Here is a 16,952-nt window from a genome sequence, read left to right as displayed (position 1 = left end):
TCTGCACGTACTTACGGTAGCCTACGGTAGTTCTACGACTCTAGTCCTGTATCAAGTAGTTAGTTTACACTTCAGCTACACGACTGCGGTACGTTGTAAACAGTTATCGTTTACAACCTCTACATCGCCGATGTCTTGACAAATGCCGCGAGGAAAGAAGGGGAATATTTATCGAACAGGAGTATAATGGGGAGGGGAGCGGATGTTGACAGGTGGTATCGCGACGGTCGCGTAGATAAGGGCGATAACACAGCGACTGTCGGATATAAAAGACGTCACGGCTATTGCGTCTGCAGCGTGTGTTTGACAGCAGATACTCTGAGCGTCACACGATGGAGAGGTACACAGGTCGCGTTGCCCTGGTGACGGGCGCCAGCTCAGGTATCGGCGCTGCCATCGCACAGGCGCTGGTCAGGAAGGGACTCAAGGTCGTCGGACTCGCCCGCAGGGTCGACAGAGTAAAGGTAAACAGCCGCATTGTAGCTTCTGTCCTGCAAGCGACAGCAGAGATAACGAGGTTAATGGCTATAGCGGATGGCATATGATGGCAGCAGAGTGTAGATCAGTTTCCTGCATAGTGCTAAGCTAGTTAGTGAATTTTATCCATACTGGATGCTACTGGTCTCCGTGACTGTTCCTGTATAGGCTGTAGAAAAATTTCCTCTACCAGCCACAATAAAAGATTATTTATTCTTCAGACAACCGGTTTCGGGCTTGTGCCCATCCTCAGGTGTTTATATATTCATGTACATGTTTATATTGCTGGAAATCACTGTATAAATACAAAGAAAATTATTTGGTTCAAAATGGTTCAAATGGCTCTGAGCACTAGGGGACTTGACTTCTGAGGTCATTAGTCCCCTAGAACTTAGAACTACTTAAACCTAACTAACCTAAATACATCACACACAGCCATGCCCGAGGCAGGATTCGAACCTGCGACCGTAGTGGTCGCGTGTAGCGCCTATAACCGCTCGGCCACATCGGCCGGCTAAATTATTTGCTGGTGATTAAACAGATACAAGTGGAACAATTGTAAGTGGCAAGGGAACATTTGGCGAAAATATATATCTGTACATCTACATCTACATCTACATGACTACTCTGCAATTCACATTTAAGTGCTTGGCAGAGGGTTCATCGAACCACAATCATACTATTATCTCTCTACCATTCCACTCCCGAACAGTGCGCGGGAAAAACGAACACCTAAACCTTTCTGTTCGAGCTCTGATTTCTCTTATTTTATTTTAATGATCATTCCTACCTATGTAGGTTGGGCTCAACAAAATATTTTCGCATTCGGAAGAGAAAGTTGGTGACTGAAATTTCGTAAATAGATCTCGCCGCGATGAAAAACGTCTTTGCTTTAATGGCTTCCATCCCAGCTCGCGTATCATACCTGCCACACTCTCTCCCCTCTTACGTGATAATACAAAACGAGCTGCCCTTTTTTGCACCCTTTCGATGTCTTCCGTCAATCCCACCTGCTAAGGATCCCACACCGCGCAGCAATAATCTAACAGAGGACGAACGAGTGTAGTGTAAGCTGTCTCTTTAGTGGACTTGTTGCATCTTCTAAGTGTCCTGCCAATGAAACGCAACCTTTGGCTCGCCTTCCCCACAATATTATCTATGTGGTCTTTCCAACTGAAGTTGTTCGTAATTTTAACACCCAGGTACTTAGTTGAATTGACAGCCTTGAGAATTGTACTATTTATCGGGTAATCGAATTCCAACGGATTTCTTTTGGAACTCATGTGGATCACCTCACACTTTTCGTTATTTAGCGTCAACTGCCACCTGCCACACCATACAGCAATCTTTTCTAAATCGCTTTGCAACTGATACTGGTCTTCGGATGACCTTACTAGACGGTAAATTACAGCATCGTCTGCGAACAACCTAAGAGAACTGCTCAGATTGTCACCCAGGTCTTTTGTATAGATCAGCAACAGCAGAGGTCCCAGGATGCTTCCCTGGGGAACACCTGTATTACTTCAATTTTACTCGATGATTTGCCGTCTGTTACTACGAACTGCGACCTTCCTGACAGGAAATCACGAATCCAGTCGCATAACTGAGACGATACCCCATAGGCCCGCAGCTTGATTAGAAGACGCTTGTGAGGAACGGTGTCAAAAGTTTTCCGGAAATCCAGAAATACGGAATCAACCTGAGATCCCCTGTCGATAGCGGCCATTACTTCGTGGGAATAAAGAGCTAGCTGCGTTGCACAAGAACGATGCTTTCTGAAACAATGTTGATTACGTATCAATAGATCATTCCCTTCGAGGTGATTCATAATGTTTGAATACAGTATATGCTCCAAAACCCTACTGCAAACCGACGTCAATGATATAGGTCTGTAGTTCGATGGATTACTCCTACTACCCTTCTTAAACACTGGTGCGACCTGCGGAATTTTCCAATCTGTAGGTACAGATCTATCGGTGAGCAAGCGGTTGTATATGTTTGCTAAGTAGGGAGCTATTGTATCAGCGTAATCTGAAAGGAACCTAGTCGGTATACAATCTGGACCTGAAGACTTGCCTGTATCAAGCGATTTGAGGTGCTTCGCAACCCCTAAGGTATCTACTTCTAAGAAACTCATGCTAGCACCTGTTCGTATTTCAAATTCTTACATAAAGATGAAGCATCATAATTATAATTATGCTGCAGAGACAATTTTATAAAACTGAAACATGCATGTGAAAAAGATAACAAATGTACAACTCAGTGGAAAAACTGTCACCACAGCGTAATTGTAATAATGATGCTTCTTCTTCATGTAAGTACAGATATATTTTCGACGAATGCTGCCTTGCCACTTACGGTTGTTCCACTTGCATCTGTTTAGTCACCAGCAAATAATTTTCTTTGTATTTATACAGTGATCTCTAGCAATATAAACATGTACATGATTATATAAACACCTGAGGATGGGCACAGACCTGAAACCGGTTGTGTGACGAATAAATAATATTTTATTGTGACTGGTAGTGAACATTTTTCTATACCCTATAAGCTAGTTAGTGCCTTAAAGTACGATGTTACCCTTCAGCGGTCGTAATGTATACTCCGTACCACTTACATCGTAGGCAGAATGCTGTACATTTGCCTGTAGTACCAGCACACTTCAAATTAAAATAAATTTTTAATATACCACTTTTTAAATCGGATTAAAAAGGAAGGGCGCATGCAGTACATAATCAATGCATGAATAATTTACCTCCTTACTATTGGCTACAGCTATTAGGAATCTGTACAGGCAATGATAAATTTTTCACACTCTTTAGTTCAATTTAACGACATGGTATTTTAAAAATTCGTTTTTATTTAATTTATTGATTTCGCACTTCTCCACCCTCAGACATCGGACTTAACATATTTGCGACGATAGTACAAGTTCTCTTGCATTCTGGTGCAATTTCCTAGCATTGCCCTTCCCCATACACTACAGCATCAACTGCAAACTGTCTCAGGGATCTTCCGTTGTTATCCACTAGGTTGGTTGGTTGGTTGGTTGGGGAAGGAGACCAGACAGCGTGGTCATCGGTCTCATCGTATTAGGGGAGGATGGGGAAGGAAGTCGGCCGTGCCCTTTCATAGGACCCATCCCGGCATTTGCCTGGAGTGATATCCACTAGGTCACAAGGCGTTAGGGGTATAAGTGCAGCTATTTTTGTGGGTGACTGAGGTCACTGTACTGAAAAACATTACATATGTAATTACTCCATGGCAGACTAATAATTGTAGCTCTTAGGAGTAGCATGTTTTTAGGTCGGTTAGTACCTCAAAGTACATGTGGCAAGAGCAAGCAGTTAATGCTCATTTTCCCCTGGCCAGCAGATAAGGTAGATGCGTGGACGAAAAACGGTTTATCTATTCTGACAGGCGTAGTCCACTCAACGGTGCAGTAACGACAGTGCAGAAAACATCATGTAGTAAAAGAAGTGATGAATAATACATGCAGAGAAAAAAGGACTATGACACTGAAGTCGGTACATATTAAGATACCAATGCTCATAAATGTCTGCACTTATATACATAACACCCTGTACGTAATGCACGTTAACAGTCGTAAAACACTCCACTAGGGGGCTTCGGAAGCTACTTTTACGTTTGATGATTCAGTAAATGTTGGGTATCGTTTACATTTTAAGAACGCTACACTGTAATAACGACTGCTCGTTCAATAAACGCTCGCAGTTTAAATTTTTTTTCCTATCACAACATCAGTCATTAATTTATATAATTTTCAGTTTCATAGTTGTTGCAATGAAAATCTACTGTTGTCACGACATCGTAATACTGTGGTCGCATGCCTTCGTCTGCACAGGCTCTTGAACTCAAAGACGCCCCAGGAAAGCTGTACGCCCTTCAGGGCGACGTCAGCAGCGAGGAGAGCATCTTGTCCGCCTTCAAGTGGATCGAGGACAACTTGGGAGGCGTAGATATTCTCGTCAACAACGCTGGTGTCATCGGGGAATTGCCCCTAACAAGTAAGTTGACATTATCTCTCCACTGCCGATGAAGCACCTGGTAAGGTAACGACTCTTCGTAGATATCTTTCTTACTTAAGACTATCGTTTCTCGTAGACAAATAGCGTATATCTTGCAGTTATCAGTATGAACTGTTGGCTGTTACAGATAAAGACTTTAGACAAGCGTCGAATTAACTGCTGTGGGCTAGTACACCTGCCACCCTGTGTTTTTAGGCGGTTCCTCACGCCTATTAGGAAAATACTGGTATGATCCCGAAATCCCGTATCACAGAATAGAGTTTCACAATTCACAGACAGATGGCGCACACGACTTCCCTCCCTTAAGCTGTCGGCACACGGCACAAGGCAGCTAATGTTGATGTGCACGCAGACGGTATATCAACGTAGTGAGTTTATTCACGAAAACGGACGCGCGTAAACTTCCTACGTTAGTTCCATTAAAACGCACATTTCCTGTCTTGTCCGTCTGTGGCATGTACAAATATATTTCAATTTCCATCAATATGTAAGAAAGCAAAAAGGAAAGATACATGTTTCCTCAAAGTAGTGTTGTAGGCCCTTTGCTGTTCCTTATCTATATAAACGAGTTGGGGGACAATTTGAGCAGCCGTCTTTGCTTTTTTGGAGATGCCGCTAACGTTTATAGACTACTGAAGTCATCAGAAGATCAGAACAGATTGCAAACCGATTTAGAAAAGATATCTGAATGGTGCGAAAATTGGCAGTTGACGAAAAGTGTGAGGTCATCCACATGAGAGCTAAAAGGAATTCGTTAAACTTCGGTTACACGATAAATCAGTCTAATCCAAAAGCCGTAAATTCACCTGAATACCTAGGTATTACAATTACGAAAAACTTAAATTGGAAGGAACACACAGAAAATGTTGTGGGGAAGGCAAACCAAAGACTGCGTTTTATTGGCAGGACACTTAGAAAATGTAACAGGCCTACTAAGGAGACTGCCTACATTACGCTTGTCCGTCCTCTTTTAGAATACTGCTGCGCGGTGTGGGATCCTTATCACATAGGACTGACAGAGTACATCGAAAAAGTTCAAAGAAGGGCAGGAGAGAGTGTCACAGAAATGATACAGGATTTGGGCTGGACGTCATTAAGCGTTTTTCGTTGCCACGGAATCTTCTCACGAAATTTCAGTCAGCATCTTTCTCCTCCGAATGCGAAAATATTTTGTAGACACCGCCCTACATAGGGAGAAACGATCACCACGATAAAATTAGGGAAACCAGAGCTCGTACGGAAAGATATAGGTGTTCGTTCTTTTCGCGTGCTATACGAGATTGGAATAATAGAGAATTGTGAAGGTGGTTCGATGAACCCTCTGCCAGGCACTTAAATGTGATTTGCAGAGTATCCATGTAGATGTAAATGTAGGTGTCCAGCTAGTAACGGCATTAGTTTTTAAAAGTTCACCAAAGTGAACAAACTCACTCCTGACAGAGAGCGCTTTCATATTTACATAACATTTATTTCATGAACAAGTCCCGAAATGTTTTAGAAAACATGAAGGTGAAAAAAAAGTTTATAGAGGGACAGGAACCCTCTACCATTTTACCTCATTTTCTATAGCGTGACACATCAACTGGCACAGCAACAGTGAAATTTCGCAGTGTGCTACCTTGTTTTGTGTGTTACGGTCATCTAGAGGCAATAATCGCTGAAATGTAACTCACCTTTGAGTGTAATAACTTGTAACAAGGACGACAGCTTTTTCATTAATGTTCAACGTGCCATTGCCGCTTGACGATTCTGGCGTTAGAAGTCTTTTTTTTTTTTTTTTTTTTTTTTTTACAACATATCGTACCAATAAGGATTCGTTCTCGAGACATTCCACGTTCTAGTGATTAGAAACAGCATAATATAGTCGTAGGGTGTAATGCATAACATCAAATCCAACGAATTTGGACTGCGATCGAACACGACAAATACAATATGGCGTTCTGCTTGTGACATAGTGAACGTTCTTGCTTCCTATAGGCTGTATTTTACGTGGCACGTTGCACAGATATCGCACGCGTTTCACGTGGCGAAGTGGCTCGTCAACGTGAAACAGCCGGAAGTGACATCACGAAACTGGTACAGCACCTCGTCAACGATAGCTAACTCGCCACGTGTGACGACAGCTTTTGGTTACCTTGTCGACTGTGGCCTTAGGGAAGGCATCCGGTCACAAAGTTAATTAACAGGGTGAAGTCTGCCTATTTCTGAGAAAGCGGACCCCGTACAAGGGTGAATAAGTGCTAGGGAAAAGAAAAAGAATGTCATCAGCAAAATGCCGCCTGCTGCTGCACTGTGTGACAACGTTTGTGCAGTAGGCTCTATCACATAAAGTGCCACTAGTTTTCATTACACTCTAACGGCTACCGCCTAGTTGCACGCCACAGAGTTGTTTGTCATAGGTAATATATGCTAGTTCGCGATAAGCCTGCACGCCTGGAAAGACTAAAAATAGTTATCTGTGTACACAGGTGCGAAGACAGCTGACTGGAAGCGAATCCTGGACGTGGACGTTCTGGGGCTGTCCATCTGCACTAGGGAAGCATTCCAGAGCATGCTGAAGAGGGGCGTCGATGACGGGTTCATCATCCACATCAACAGGTCAGCATCTTCTTCAGCTGCATTATAACTGGAGCACAAACAAAAACAAAACAAAAACTATTTCAGTGCTAAACACTAATACTGGGTGGCTATAATTACACTACAGCTACTCGCAGGTGTGCAGTGTGGGCTGTAATTGTCTTGTGGCAACGAAACTTGGCACATATTCTGGCGCTGTACAGCACCTCGTCGACATCTCCGGTACTCTTATTGAACAAATTGTGTGAGCGATGGTTAATAATATATCAACGATACGCCTTTATCACATGTTTGACCTTTTCTACCCACTTCCGTTCCTTTCATTACATAGGGAAACATTTTTATACGTCTTTCTTGAATTCACAGCGCCAGATTTTGACCTGGTGGCCAAAATTGGAACTAATTTTTTTCCGGATTAAATCGGTTCCACATTAACGCATTAAACTACCTATATGTTTCGCTGCCATACGATAATTACAGCCCACACTGGAACTCTTTGAGTGACTGTGCTTTAAATACAACCAACCGGTAGATTAAAGAGAGAAGGCCAGCTGATGTGGATGTCAGAGTGAGATACAACGTCAGTGGGGATATCAGTGGCGATTACTTTCTATTTCGTTTCTAATGACCTCGTTGTCGACGGGACGTTCTAATCTCCTCCTCCTGCTCCTCCTACTTTTATTTAGTTTTCACTTACATAGCAACATCACAGTGAAATTTAACAATATGACTTCATATATTTCACACAATTTGACATTTCCTACTGAGCAAAATATTTTATACTATAGTATATGTACCAGAGAAATGCTGGTAGAGCACTTGCCCTCGAAAGGCAAAGTTCTAACTTCGAGTCCCTTCCAGGCAAACAGTTTTAATCTGCGAGGAAGTCTCGTATCAGCACACGCTCCGCTGCAGAGTGAAAAACTGATTCTGGAAATATCCCTCAGGCTGTGGCCAAGTCATTTCTCCGCAACATGCTTTCTTCCAGGACTTTTAGTGCCACAAGTTTCGCAGGAGAACTTATGTGAAATTTGGAAGGTACGAGATGAAGTACTGGAGAAAGTAAAGGTGTGAATACGGGTCGTGAGTCGTGTTCGGGTAGATCGGTTCGTAGAGCACAAGCACGAGAATGGCAAAGGTCCCGAGTTCGAGTCTCGCTCCAGCATACCGTTTTAATCTGCTACGAAGTTCCATATCAACACACACCCCACTGCACAGTGAAAAATTCATTTTGGTAATAAGTTGGTAGAGCACTTTCCCGCGAAAGGCAAAGGTCCCGAGTTCGAGTCTCGGTCCGGCACACAGTTTTAATCTTCCAGAAAAGTTTCAATCTTAACACTTGCCCCTAAGTCATAGGCAGCTAGGGACCTTCTATGTAGGCTGTATCTTCTGGAGCAGACAGCACGACTGCGCGGGGTAGCCGTGCGGTTTGAGGCGCCTTGTCACGTCCGTGTGGCTCCTCCCGTTGGTGATTCGAGTCCTCCCTCGAGCATGAGTGTGTGTGTCGTCCATAGCGAAAGATAGTTTAAGTGAGATTAAGTAGTGAGTAGGCTTAGGGACCGATGACCTCAGCAGTTTGGTCCCATAAGACCTTACCACAAATTTCCAAATTTCCAGACACAGCACAAATAAACGGAAAAAGTGACTCAGAAGGGATCTGTCTATCTTGAGTATATTAAAAGTGCTCAACGCGCCCTCAGATGTCACGTCTTCAATTACGACTTAGAGAAAGTGCCGTGCTATGTGGCACCTAGAGTGCACCACAGTACACATAGCGGAACATTATTCGCTCTTTTTCGCGAAATGTGAGAGGCAGTTTTCACTAGTCGGTATCTCTACATGTATTATTCGATTCTGCTCCCGTCAGATGTGACCGATATGTCAGCTCCGTTTGCTCCGAGTGAGCTCCGATTGGTTGTAGCTTCCTACGTAGTTCCTGAGATAATCGGAACGCGTGGAATACGCCGAACTAAATCGCTAGTTAGCGAATCCGCTCAGCAGCTCTGGGTGGTAAACAGTACTTTCTTCCGAAAGGCAAATGGCGTTTATAGGAATACACTCCTGGAAATTGAAATAAGAACACCGTGAATTCATTGTCCCAGGAAGGGGAAACTTTATTGACACATTCCTGGGGTCAGATACATCACATGATCACACTGACAGAACCACAGGCACATAGACACAGGCAACAGAGCATGCACAATGTCGGCACTAGTACAGTGTATATCCACCTTTCGCAGCAATGCAGGCTGCTATTCTCCCATGGAGACGATCGTAGAGATGCTGGATGTAGTCCTGTGGAACGGCTTGCCATGCCATTTCCACCTGGCGCCTCAGTTGGACCAGCGTTCGTGCTGGACGTGCAGACCGCGTGAGACGACGCTTCATCCAGTCCCAAACATGCTCAATGGGGGACAGATCCGGAGATCTTGCTGGCCAGGGTAGTTGACTTACACCTTCTAGAGCACGTTGGGTGGCACGGGATACATGAAGACGTGCATTGCCCTGTTGGAACAGCAAGTTCCCTTGCCGGTCTAGGAATGGTAGAACGATGGGTTCGATGACGGTTTGGATGTACCGTGCACTATTCAGTGTCCCCTCGACGATCACCAGTGGTGTACGGCCAGTGTAGGAGATAGCTCCCCACACCATGATGCCGGGTGTTGGCCCTGTGTGCCTCGGTCGTATGCAGTCCTGATTGTGGCGCTCACCTGCATGGCGCCAAACACGCATACGACCATCATTGGCACCAAGGCAGAAGCGACTCTCATCGCTGAAGACGACACGTCTCCATTCGTCCCTCCATTCACGCCTGTCGCGACACCACTGGAGGCGGTCTGCACGATGTTGGGGCGTGAGCGGAAGACGGCCTAACGGTGTGCGGGACCGTAGCCCAGCTTCATGGAGACGGTTGCGAATGGTCCCCGCCGATACCCCAGGAGCAACAGCGTCCCTAATTTGCTGGGAAGTGGCGGTGCGGTCCCCTACGGCACTGCGTAGGATCCTACGGTCTTGGCGTGCATCCGTGCGTCGCTGCGGTCCGGTCCCAGGTCGACGGGCACGTGCACCTTCCGCCGACCACTGGCGACAACATCGATGTACTGTGGAGACCTCACGCCCCACGTGTTGAGCAATTCGGCGGTACGTCCACGCGGCCTCCCGCATGCTCGCTATACGCCCTCGCTCAAAGTCCGTCAACTGCACATACGGTTCACGTCCACGCTGTCGCGGCATGTTACCAGTGTTAAAGACTGCGATGGAGCTCCGTATGCCACGGCAAACTGGCTGACACTGACGGCGGCGGTGCACAAATGCTGCGCAGCTAGCGCCATTCAACGGCCAACACCGCGGTTCCTGGTGTGTCCGCTGTGCCGTGCGTGTGATCATTGCTTGTACAGCCCTCTCGCAGTGTCCGGAGCAAGTATGGTGGGTCTGACACACCGGTGTCAATGTGTTCTTTTTTCCATTTCCAGGAGTGTAGAATCCGGCCAAAGAAAACTCTGCTCACACGATATTTCGCCATTGCCGGGACAGGTGCCGGAAAAATTGTAACTACTATGCATAAATAGGCGGAAAAGTCTGATACTGTATAATTACATTATTGCAGAATAATCAGTTCTAGGGACACTGAAAAATTACAGAGGATTATTGGTATCAAGTAATTTCACTCCGATACTGCTACTCTTTTACTCGGCATTTTTCAACTCACAATTTTACTCTTATCAGTATTTTAAAGCAGGTATCGTATCGAATGATCCTAGTACTGATTTATTTAACCAGAATCCTACCTCTGTAGCCGAGGACGCTAACGCATGCCTGTGCGGTAACACTCGACTAGAAGATAAGCCGGTTCGAATCCTGGTGGTGGATGAAATCTTTACTGTCAGAATTTAGTCGGCAAGGGGAGAAGAGATTGTGGTGTAAAGTCCCTGACCACACCTTTCCGTCAATGTCCAGGATTAAATTCCAAACTTCTTCACAGTGTATCACGATGTGAGGGCTTGTGGACCTGTGGACGATGAGTGGAGCAAGCTACACTATGTGACCAAAAGTATCAGGACACCTGGCTAAAAATGACTTACAAGTTCGTGGCGCCATCCATCGGTAATGCTGGAATTCAATACGGTGTTGGCCCATCCTTAACCTTGATGACAGCTTCTGCTCTCGCAGGCGCGTGTTCAGTCAGGTGCTGGAAGGTTTCTTGGGGAATGGCAGCCCATTCTTCACGGAGTACTGCACTGACGAGAGGTATCGATGTCGTTCGGTGAGGCCTGGAACGAAGTCGGCGTTCCAAAACATCCCATAGGTGTTCTACAGGATTCAGGTCAGGACTCTGTGCAGGCCAGTCCATTACAGAGATGTTATTGTCGCGTTACCACTCCGCCACAGGCCGTGCATCATGAACAGGTGCTCGATCGTGTTGAAAGATACAATCGCCATCCCCGAATTGCTCTTCAACAGTAGGGTTTGGCGAATAGCTGGAAAACGTTACTTGTCATCATACACCGAAGTGCCAAAGACATTGGTATAGACAAGCATATTGAAATACAGAGATACGTAAACAGTGAGAATACACTCTGCGGTCGTCAACCCTATATAAGACAACAAGGGTCTGGCGCCATTGTTAGATTGATTACTGCTGCTGCAATGGCAGGTTATCAATATTTAAGTGAGTTTGAACATGGTGTTATAGACGGCGCACGAGCGATGGGACTGAGCTTCTCCGAAGTAGCAATGAACTTAGGATTTTCCCGTACGACCATTTCACGAGTGTACCGTGAACATCAGGAATCCGGTAAAACATCAAATCTCCGACGTCGCTGCGACCAGAAAAAGACCCTGCAAGAACAGGACCAATGACGACTGAAGAGAATCGTTCAACATGACAGAAGTGCAACCTTTCCGCAAATTGCTGCAGATTTCAATGCCGGTCCACCGACAAGTGTCAGCGTGCAAACCATTCAACGAAACATCATCGATATGGGCTTTCGGAGCCGAAGGCCCACTCATGTACCCTTGATGACTACACAACATAAAACTTTACACCTCGCCTGGGCCCGTCAACACCGACATTGGACTGTTGTGACTGGAAACATGTTGCCTGGCCGGACGAGTCTCGTTTCAAATTCTATCGAGCGGATGGACGTGTACGAGTATGGAGACAACCTCAGAATCCATGGGCCCTGCATGTCAGCAAGGGACTGTTCAAGCTGGTGGAGGCTCTGTAATGGTGTGGGGCGTGAGCAGTTGGAGTGATATGGGACCTCTGATACGTCTAGATACCACTCTGACAGGTGACACGTACGTAAGCATCCTGTCTGATCACCTCCACTCATTCATGTCCATTGCGCATTGCAACGGACTTGGACAATTACACCCGGACAATGTGACACCCCACACGTCCAGAATTGCTAGACAGTGGCTCCAGGAACACACTTCTAAGTTTCAACACTTCTGCTGGGCACCAAACTCCCCAGACATGAACAACGTGCTGTTCAGTAGAGATCTTCACCCCCTCGTACTCTTACGTATTTATGAACAGCCTTGCAGGATTCATGGTGTCAATTCCCTCCAGCACCACTACTTCAGACATTATTTGAGTCCATGTCACATCGTGTTGCGGCATTTCTGCGTGCTCACGGGGGCCCTACACGATATTAGGCAGGTGTACCAGCTTCTTTGGCTCTTCAGTGTATGTAGTGCTAATAGTGAAGTGCGGAGGAAGTGGTGTTACAGCACTGGTATGTTTGTAGCGGTTAGGGCGTGATCCCCTTACCGCACTTAGAGAAACGCTAAATTTAATATGGAAGGATATTAAGACATTTTACAGCATTTTGTACTGTGTATAGCGTACGGTGGAGGAACTGTTCGGTCCTGATGATTCTTTGAGTCAGTATGACAATGCACCCTGTCATAACGTACGTTTGTGAGATAATGGTTTGTCAACAATAACATTTATGGAAAGGACTGACCTACCCAGAGTCTTCATCGAAACCTAATAAAACACATTAGAGATGACTTAGAACATCGACTACACTGTGCACCCCAGCGTCCAATGTGGCTACCCTCTCTGGTTTTGACTCTTGAGGACGAATGGGATTTTTTTTTCCCCTTGATTGTATTTCAGTTCCCCATCGGGGCGGGCTGGCAGCAGCATATGCGCTGCTCTTCAGCCGAAAGAAATAGAACAAATAATGGAAGACATTTAAAAATAACTAAGGAGAAAATATGGTGAACATATATATATAAACAGGGGAACATCATGAAAGACAATAGACAAAAAAGGGGCGACTGTAAAGTGGAGATAAAAACCGTAAAAAAGTAGCGCACACAAAAACCACAGACTGGGACAATTAAAAGAACACAAGGCGCAGTGTGACCAGAGCATAAAAGTATCGACAGATGGAGTAGCACATAACAAACACTGACAGTAACACTAAGTACAAGGCCAGCACCTCTCAATGCACAGGAGAAACAGCACTAAACACAACACTGATGATCGGCACACTGACGATGATCAAAACAGAGGATCTTCCAGGCGCAACGAGATGAGGGAGAAGGGAAGAAGGGAGGGAGGGTTAGAGAGGGGGGAGGAGATAGGCGAGGAACGCGCCGAAGAGGGCCAGGTAGGGCGGCACGTGGGAGCGAAAAAGGCAAGGATGGGGTACAGGGTCTCGGGGGGGGGGGGGGGGAGGAGGAGGGGGAGGAGCTGGAAATTGCCCTGATGAAGGAGATGGAGGGTGTGGAGGTGGGAAGAGGGAGGGATACAGCGACGGGTGGGGGGTGGAGAGGAAGAAGGAAACCAGGGGGTGGGGGGGGATCAAGCCTGCAGACGATGTTAAGGATGCAGAGATGTTGGAGGAACAGGAGGAGGTGGGGGAAGGGTATGAGTTCATACAGGAGCCGTGTGGGGGAAGGAAGGTGGATATGGAAGGCAATGCAGAGTGCATGGTGTTTGAGGATTTGGAGAGCCTTGTAAAAGCAGGTGGGTGCAAGGATCCAGGCAACGCTGGCATAACAAGAGGATAGGATGGATGAGGGATTTGTAGGTGTGGAGGATGGTGGAAGGATGCTATCCCCATGTCCGGCCAGACAGGAGTTTCAGGAGGCAGAGGCGGGAATGGGCTTTCTGCTAGATGGTCTGGAGGTGAGGCGTCCAGGTGAAATGATGGTCAAGGGTGAGGCCAAGGTATCTCAGGGTGGGGGTGAGCTGGATGGGTCGACCATGAATGATGAGGTAGAAATCATGGAGACGGAAGGAGTGGGTTGTGCAGCCTATGATGATTGCCTGGGTTTTGGAGGGGTTGAGACAGAGGAACCACTGGTTACACCAAGTGGTGAATTGGTTAAGGTGGGTTTGGAGGGTGCCTTGGGACTGTTGAAGGGTAGGATAGAGAGCCAGGAAGGCGGTGTCATCAGCATACTGGAGAAGGTGGACATGTGGGGGTGGCTTGGGCTTATCAGCTGTATACAAGAGATAAAGGAGAGGGAAGAGGACAGAGCCCTGGGGGACGCCAGCAGTGGGATAAAAGAAAGGGAATTGGTGTTGTGGAGGGTGACATAGGAAGGACGGTGCGAGAGGAAGGAAGCGACCAGACGGACAAAATTGATAGGCAGGGCGTAGGTTTGGAGTTTAAAGAGGAGACCGGGATGCCATACACGGTCATAGGCATTTTGGAGGTCGAGGGAAACAAAAATGGCGGAGCGACGGGAGTTGAGCTGGAGGGAGAGAAGGTGAACGAGGTTAAGTAGTTGGTCTTCAGCGGAGAAGGAGGGTCGGAAGCCACACTGGGTAAGGGGGAGGAGGTGGTGTTGATTAAGGTGCTGATGGATGCGGCTGGAGAGGATGGATTAAGAGGTGGCAGAAGGGGGTTTGTTGGGTTTGAGGAATAAGAGGACGTGGGAAGTCTTCCACAGGTCAGGGTAGAAGCACGAATGGGATGCCATTCCTCCATAGACATTCAGACACCTCATTGAAAGTGTTCTGAGCTGAGTTCAAAAAGAGAGGACACACGCTATATAAATCTCCTCAAATAGGTATCCGGACACTTTTTATTATATAATGGAGAAGTATATTATGGAAAAGTAAACTTAGAGAACTGTGCATTCGCCTCCATAGAGTAATTTTGAGGTAGTGAGTGAATGTTTGAAGCACGTCTCCTTGGTTACAGTGTGTTGGGCCACGTACCGCCTGGCAGCTCCGATATAGCGATGTACGGCGCAGCCAAGCATGCTGTCACGGCCCTGCTAGAGGGACTGAGGAAGGACCTCGTCGCCAGGAAGAGCAAAATACGGTGTGGGGTAAGTTCTTAGAAAAATCTCACCAGTATCTGGAGTATAGAGTCTATTTGAGTCAATGCTCATTTAAACCGTTGGATGGCTGTATCACTTTTCGGTCAGTAACCCATAAATGTTTTTCGGCCGATGGAGGCGTCACGGCATGTCAGGGGTCAACATTTCCATGAGATTCCTTCTAGCGTTACTGATCCATCGGCCATGAAGTATGTATGGGCTGTTTATAATGACTAGAGATCGGAACAGCTATTAAATAATTTATATGCGTATTCACTGAAATGATCTTTACAGTTAAAAGTAATGTGCTCGCTAGTGATCTCTGCCATTACATGCCCTATATTAAGCCACAACTACTTTGTTCTGAAAACACCTTCCTGGTGCGACAGGTTCCAGTTGCTTTCACCTGTCGCAGCGTGAAGCACTTGGCACATTTGTCCATAAAGCTCACTCACATTTCGAAGAAGAATGCAGCCTAGATAACGCCATCTGATATTTTCTCTAGTAAAGGTTCACAGAGCGCTAACTTAGTCGTGCTGCCAGCAGAAAATGGGCCAATCATGACACGACTGTGAATGCGGAGGAAGAGCCGAAAACAATTTCATATTCGTGCTGTATTGCCGATTTGTCAGCTAAAGCCAGCTGTTGTAGTTCTTAGGTAGGCGTGTCTGAGGGAACTAGCCGCAAGACTTGATTTTCGCTACGCACTACGAAAAGCGTAAATACAAGGGTACACAACGAAACACATTTCCGTTATTCATAATGAATTTCTTTAATTACACCTCTCGCTGACAGAAGTCTGTCGCTGTTGATGTTTTTAAAGCATGTGTCGTGTTTGCAGTGGGCTTGTTGCTAAGCGTCTTGTGATGTGAATAAGTTTTATAATGTTTTTTTTTTCTCATCAAGATATTCTTTTTGTGTTTTGTATTTAATGAATATTCTAATCGGATCCAGTTGCCTACGCAGTTTTCATTATTTTCCTCGTTTTTTAAAAAATCTACCTCATCATTGACGAATTCCTCTCGGAAAAAGAGTCAAGTAATATATTCTCTCCGGGCGACATTTCGGATAGATTCTTACATGTACTCTTCTGGCAAGGTGTCTGGGTCCTGTAGTAAGCTGCTGTTTATTCGTTTACACGACCAAGAAGACGTAATTAACAGGACCTACACATTTTTTTAAAAAGTCATCTTTCAGAGTCGCTTAGTGTTGCCGATAAATACATATTTCTTAACTAGCGGTTTCGATCATTTTCAGGTATAATAAAACTATTTTCAACAACCTGTATCATCGTTGCCACTGTAGTGTCAAACTGATGATGCAGATTATACTTGAGCATGAGAGTGTACTAAAATTAATTATATACATCAATGCATTTTACTGTTGACCGTATAACGCTTTTTATCAATTACGGCAATGACTCAGGGTGGTTTTTATTTTACTTAACGCTACAGTACGCCTTTAGCGTGACGGTTGTTGTAAACATGATCATATGATCGAAACCAGTAGTCAGTAAAGATTCATCAGCAGTTGTTGGCGGTTTTGGAAGATGATTTT

At 45.7% G+C, this 16,952-nt stretch overlaps 1 protein-coding gene across 1 annotated transcript in view; it reads left to right on the top strand.

Moving 5' to 3' along the window:
• Window positions 1-311: 311 nt before the first annotated feature.
• The window catches only part of LOC126144552 (dehydrogenase/reductase SDR family member 11-like), a 38,447-nt gene continuing 21,806 nt past the window's right edge, over window positions 312-16,952 (top strand). The window contains exons 1-4 of the mRNA XM_049915498.1: window positions 312-464; window positions 4,343-4,505; window positions 6,995-7,124; window positions 15,275-15,404. Of these exons, the coding sequence (XP_049771455.1) occupies window positions 333-464; window positions 4,343-4,505; window positions 6,995-7,124; window positions 15,275-15,404 (555 nt within the window). The 5' untranslated portion in view covers window positions 312-332. The remainder of the gene's footprint in view (window positions 465-4,342; window positions 4,506-6,994; window positions 7,125-15,274; window positions 15,405-16,952) is intronic.

Source organism: Schistocerca cancellata, chromosome 2 (assembly GCF_023864275.1).
Source record: "Schistocerca cancellata isolate TAMUIC-IGC-003103 chromosome 2, iqSchCanc2.1, whole genome shotgun sequence".
Classification (NCBI taxonomy): Eukaryota; Metazoa; Arthropoda; class Insecta; order Orthoptera; family Acrididae; genus Schistocerca; species Schistocerca cancellata.
This window is presented reverse-complemented; position numbering and strand designations above follow the sequence as displayed.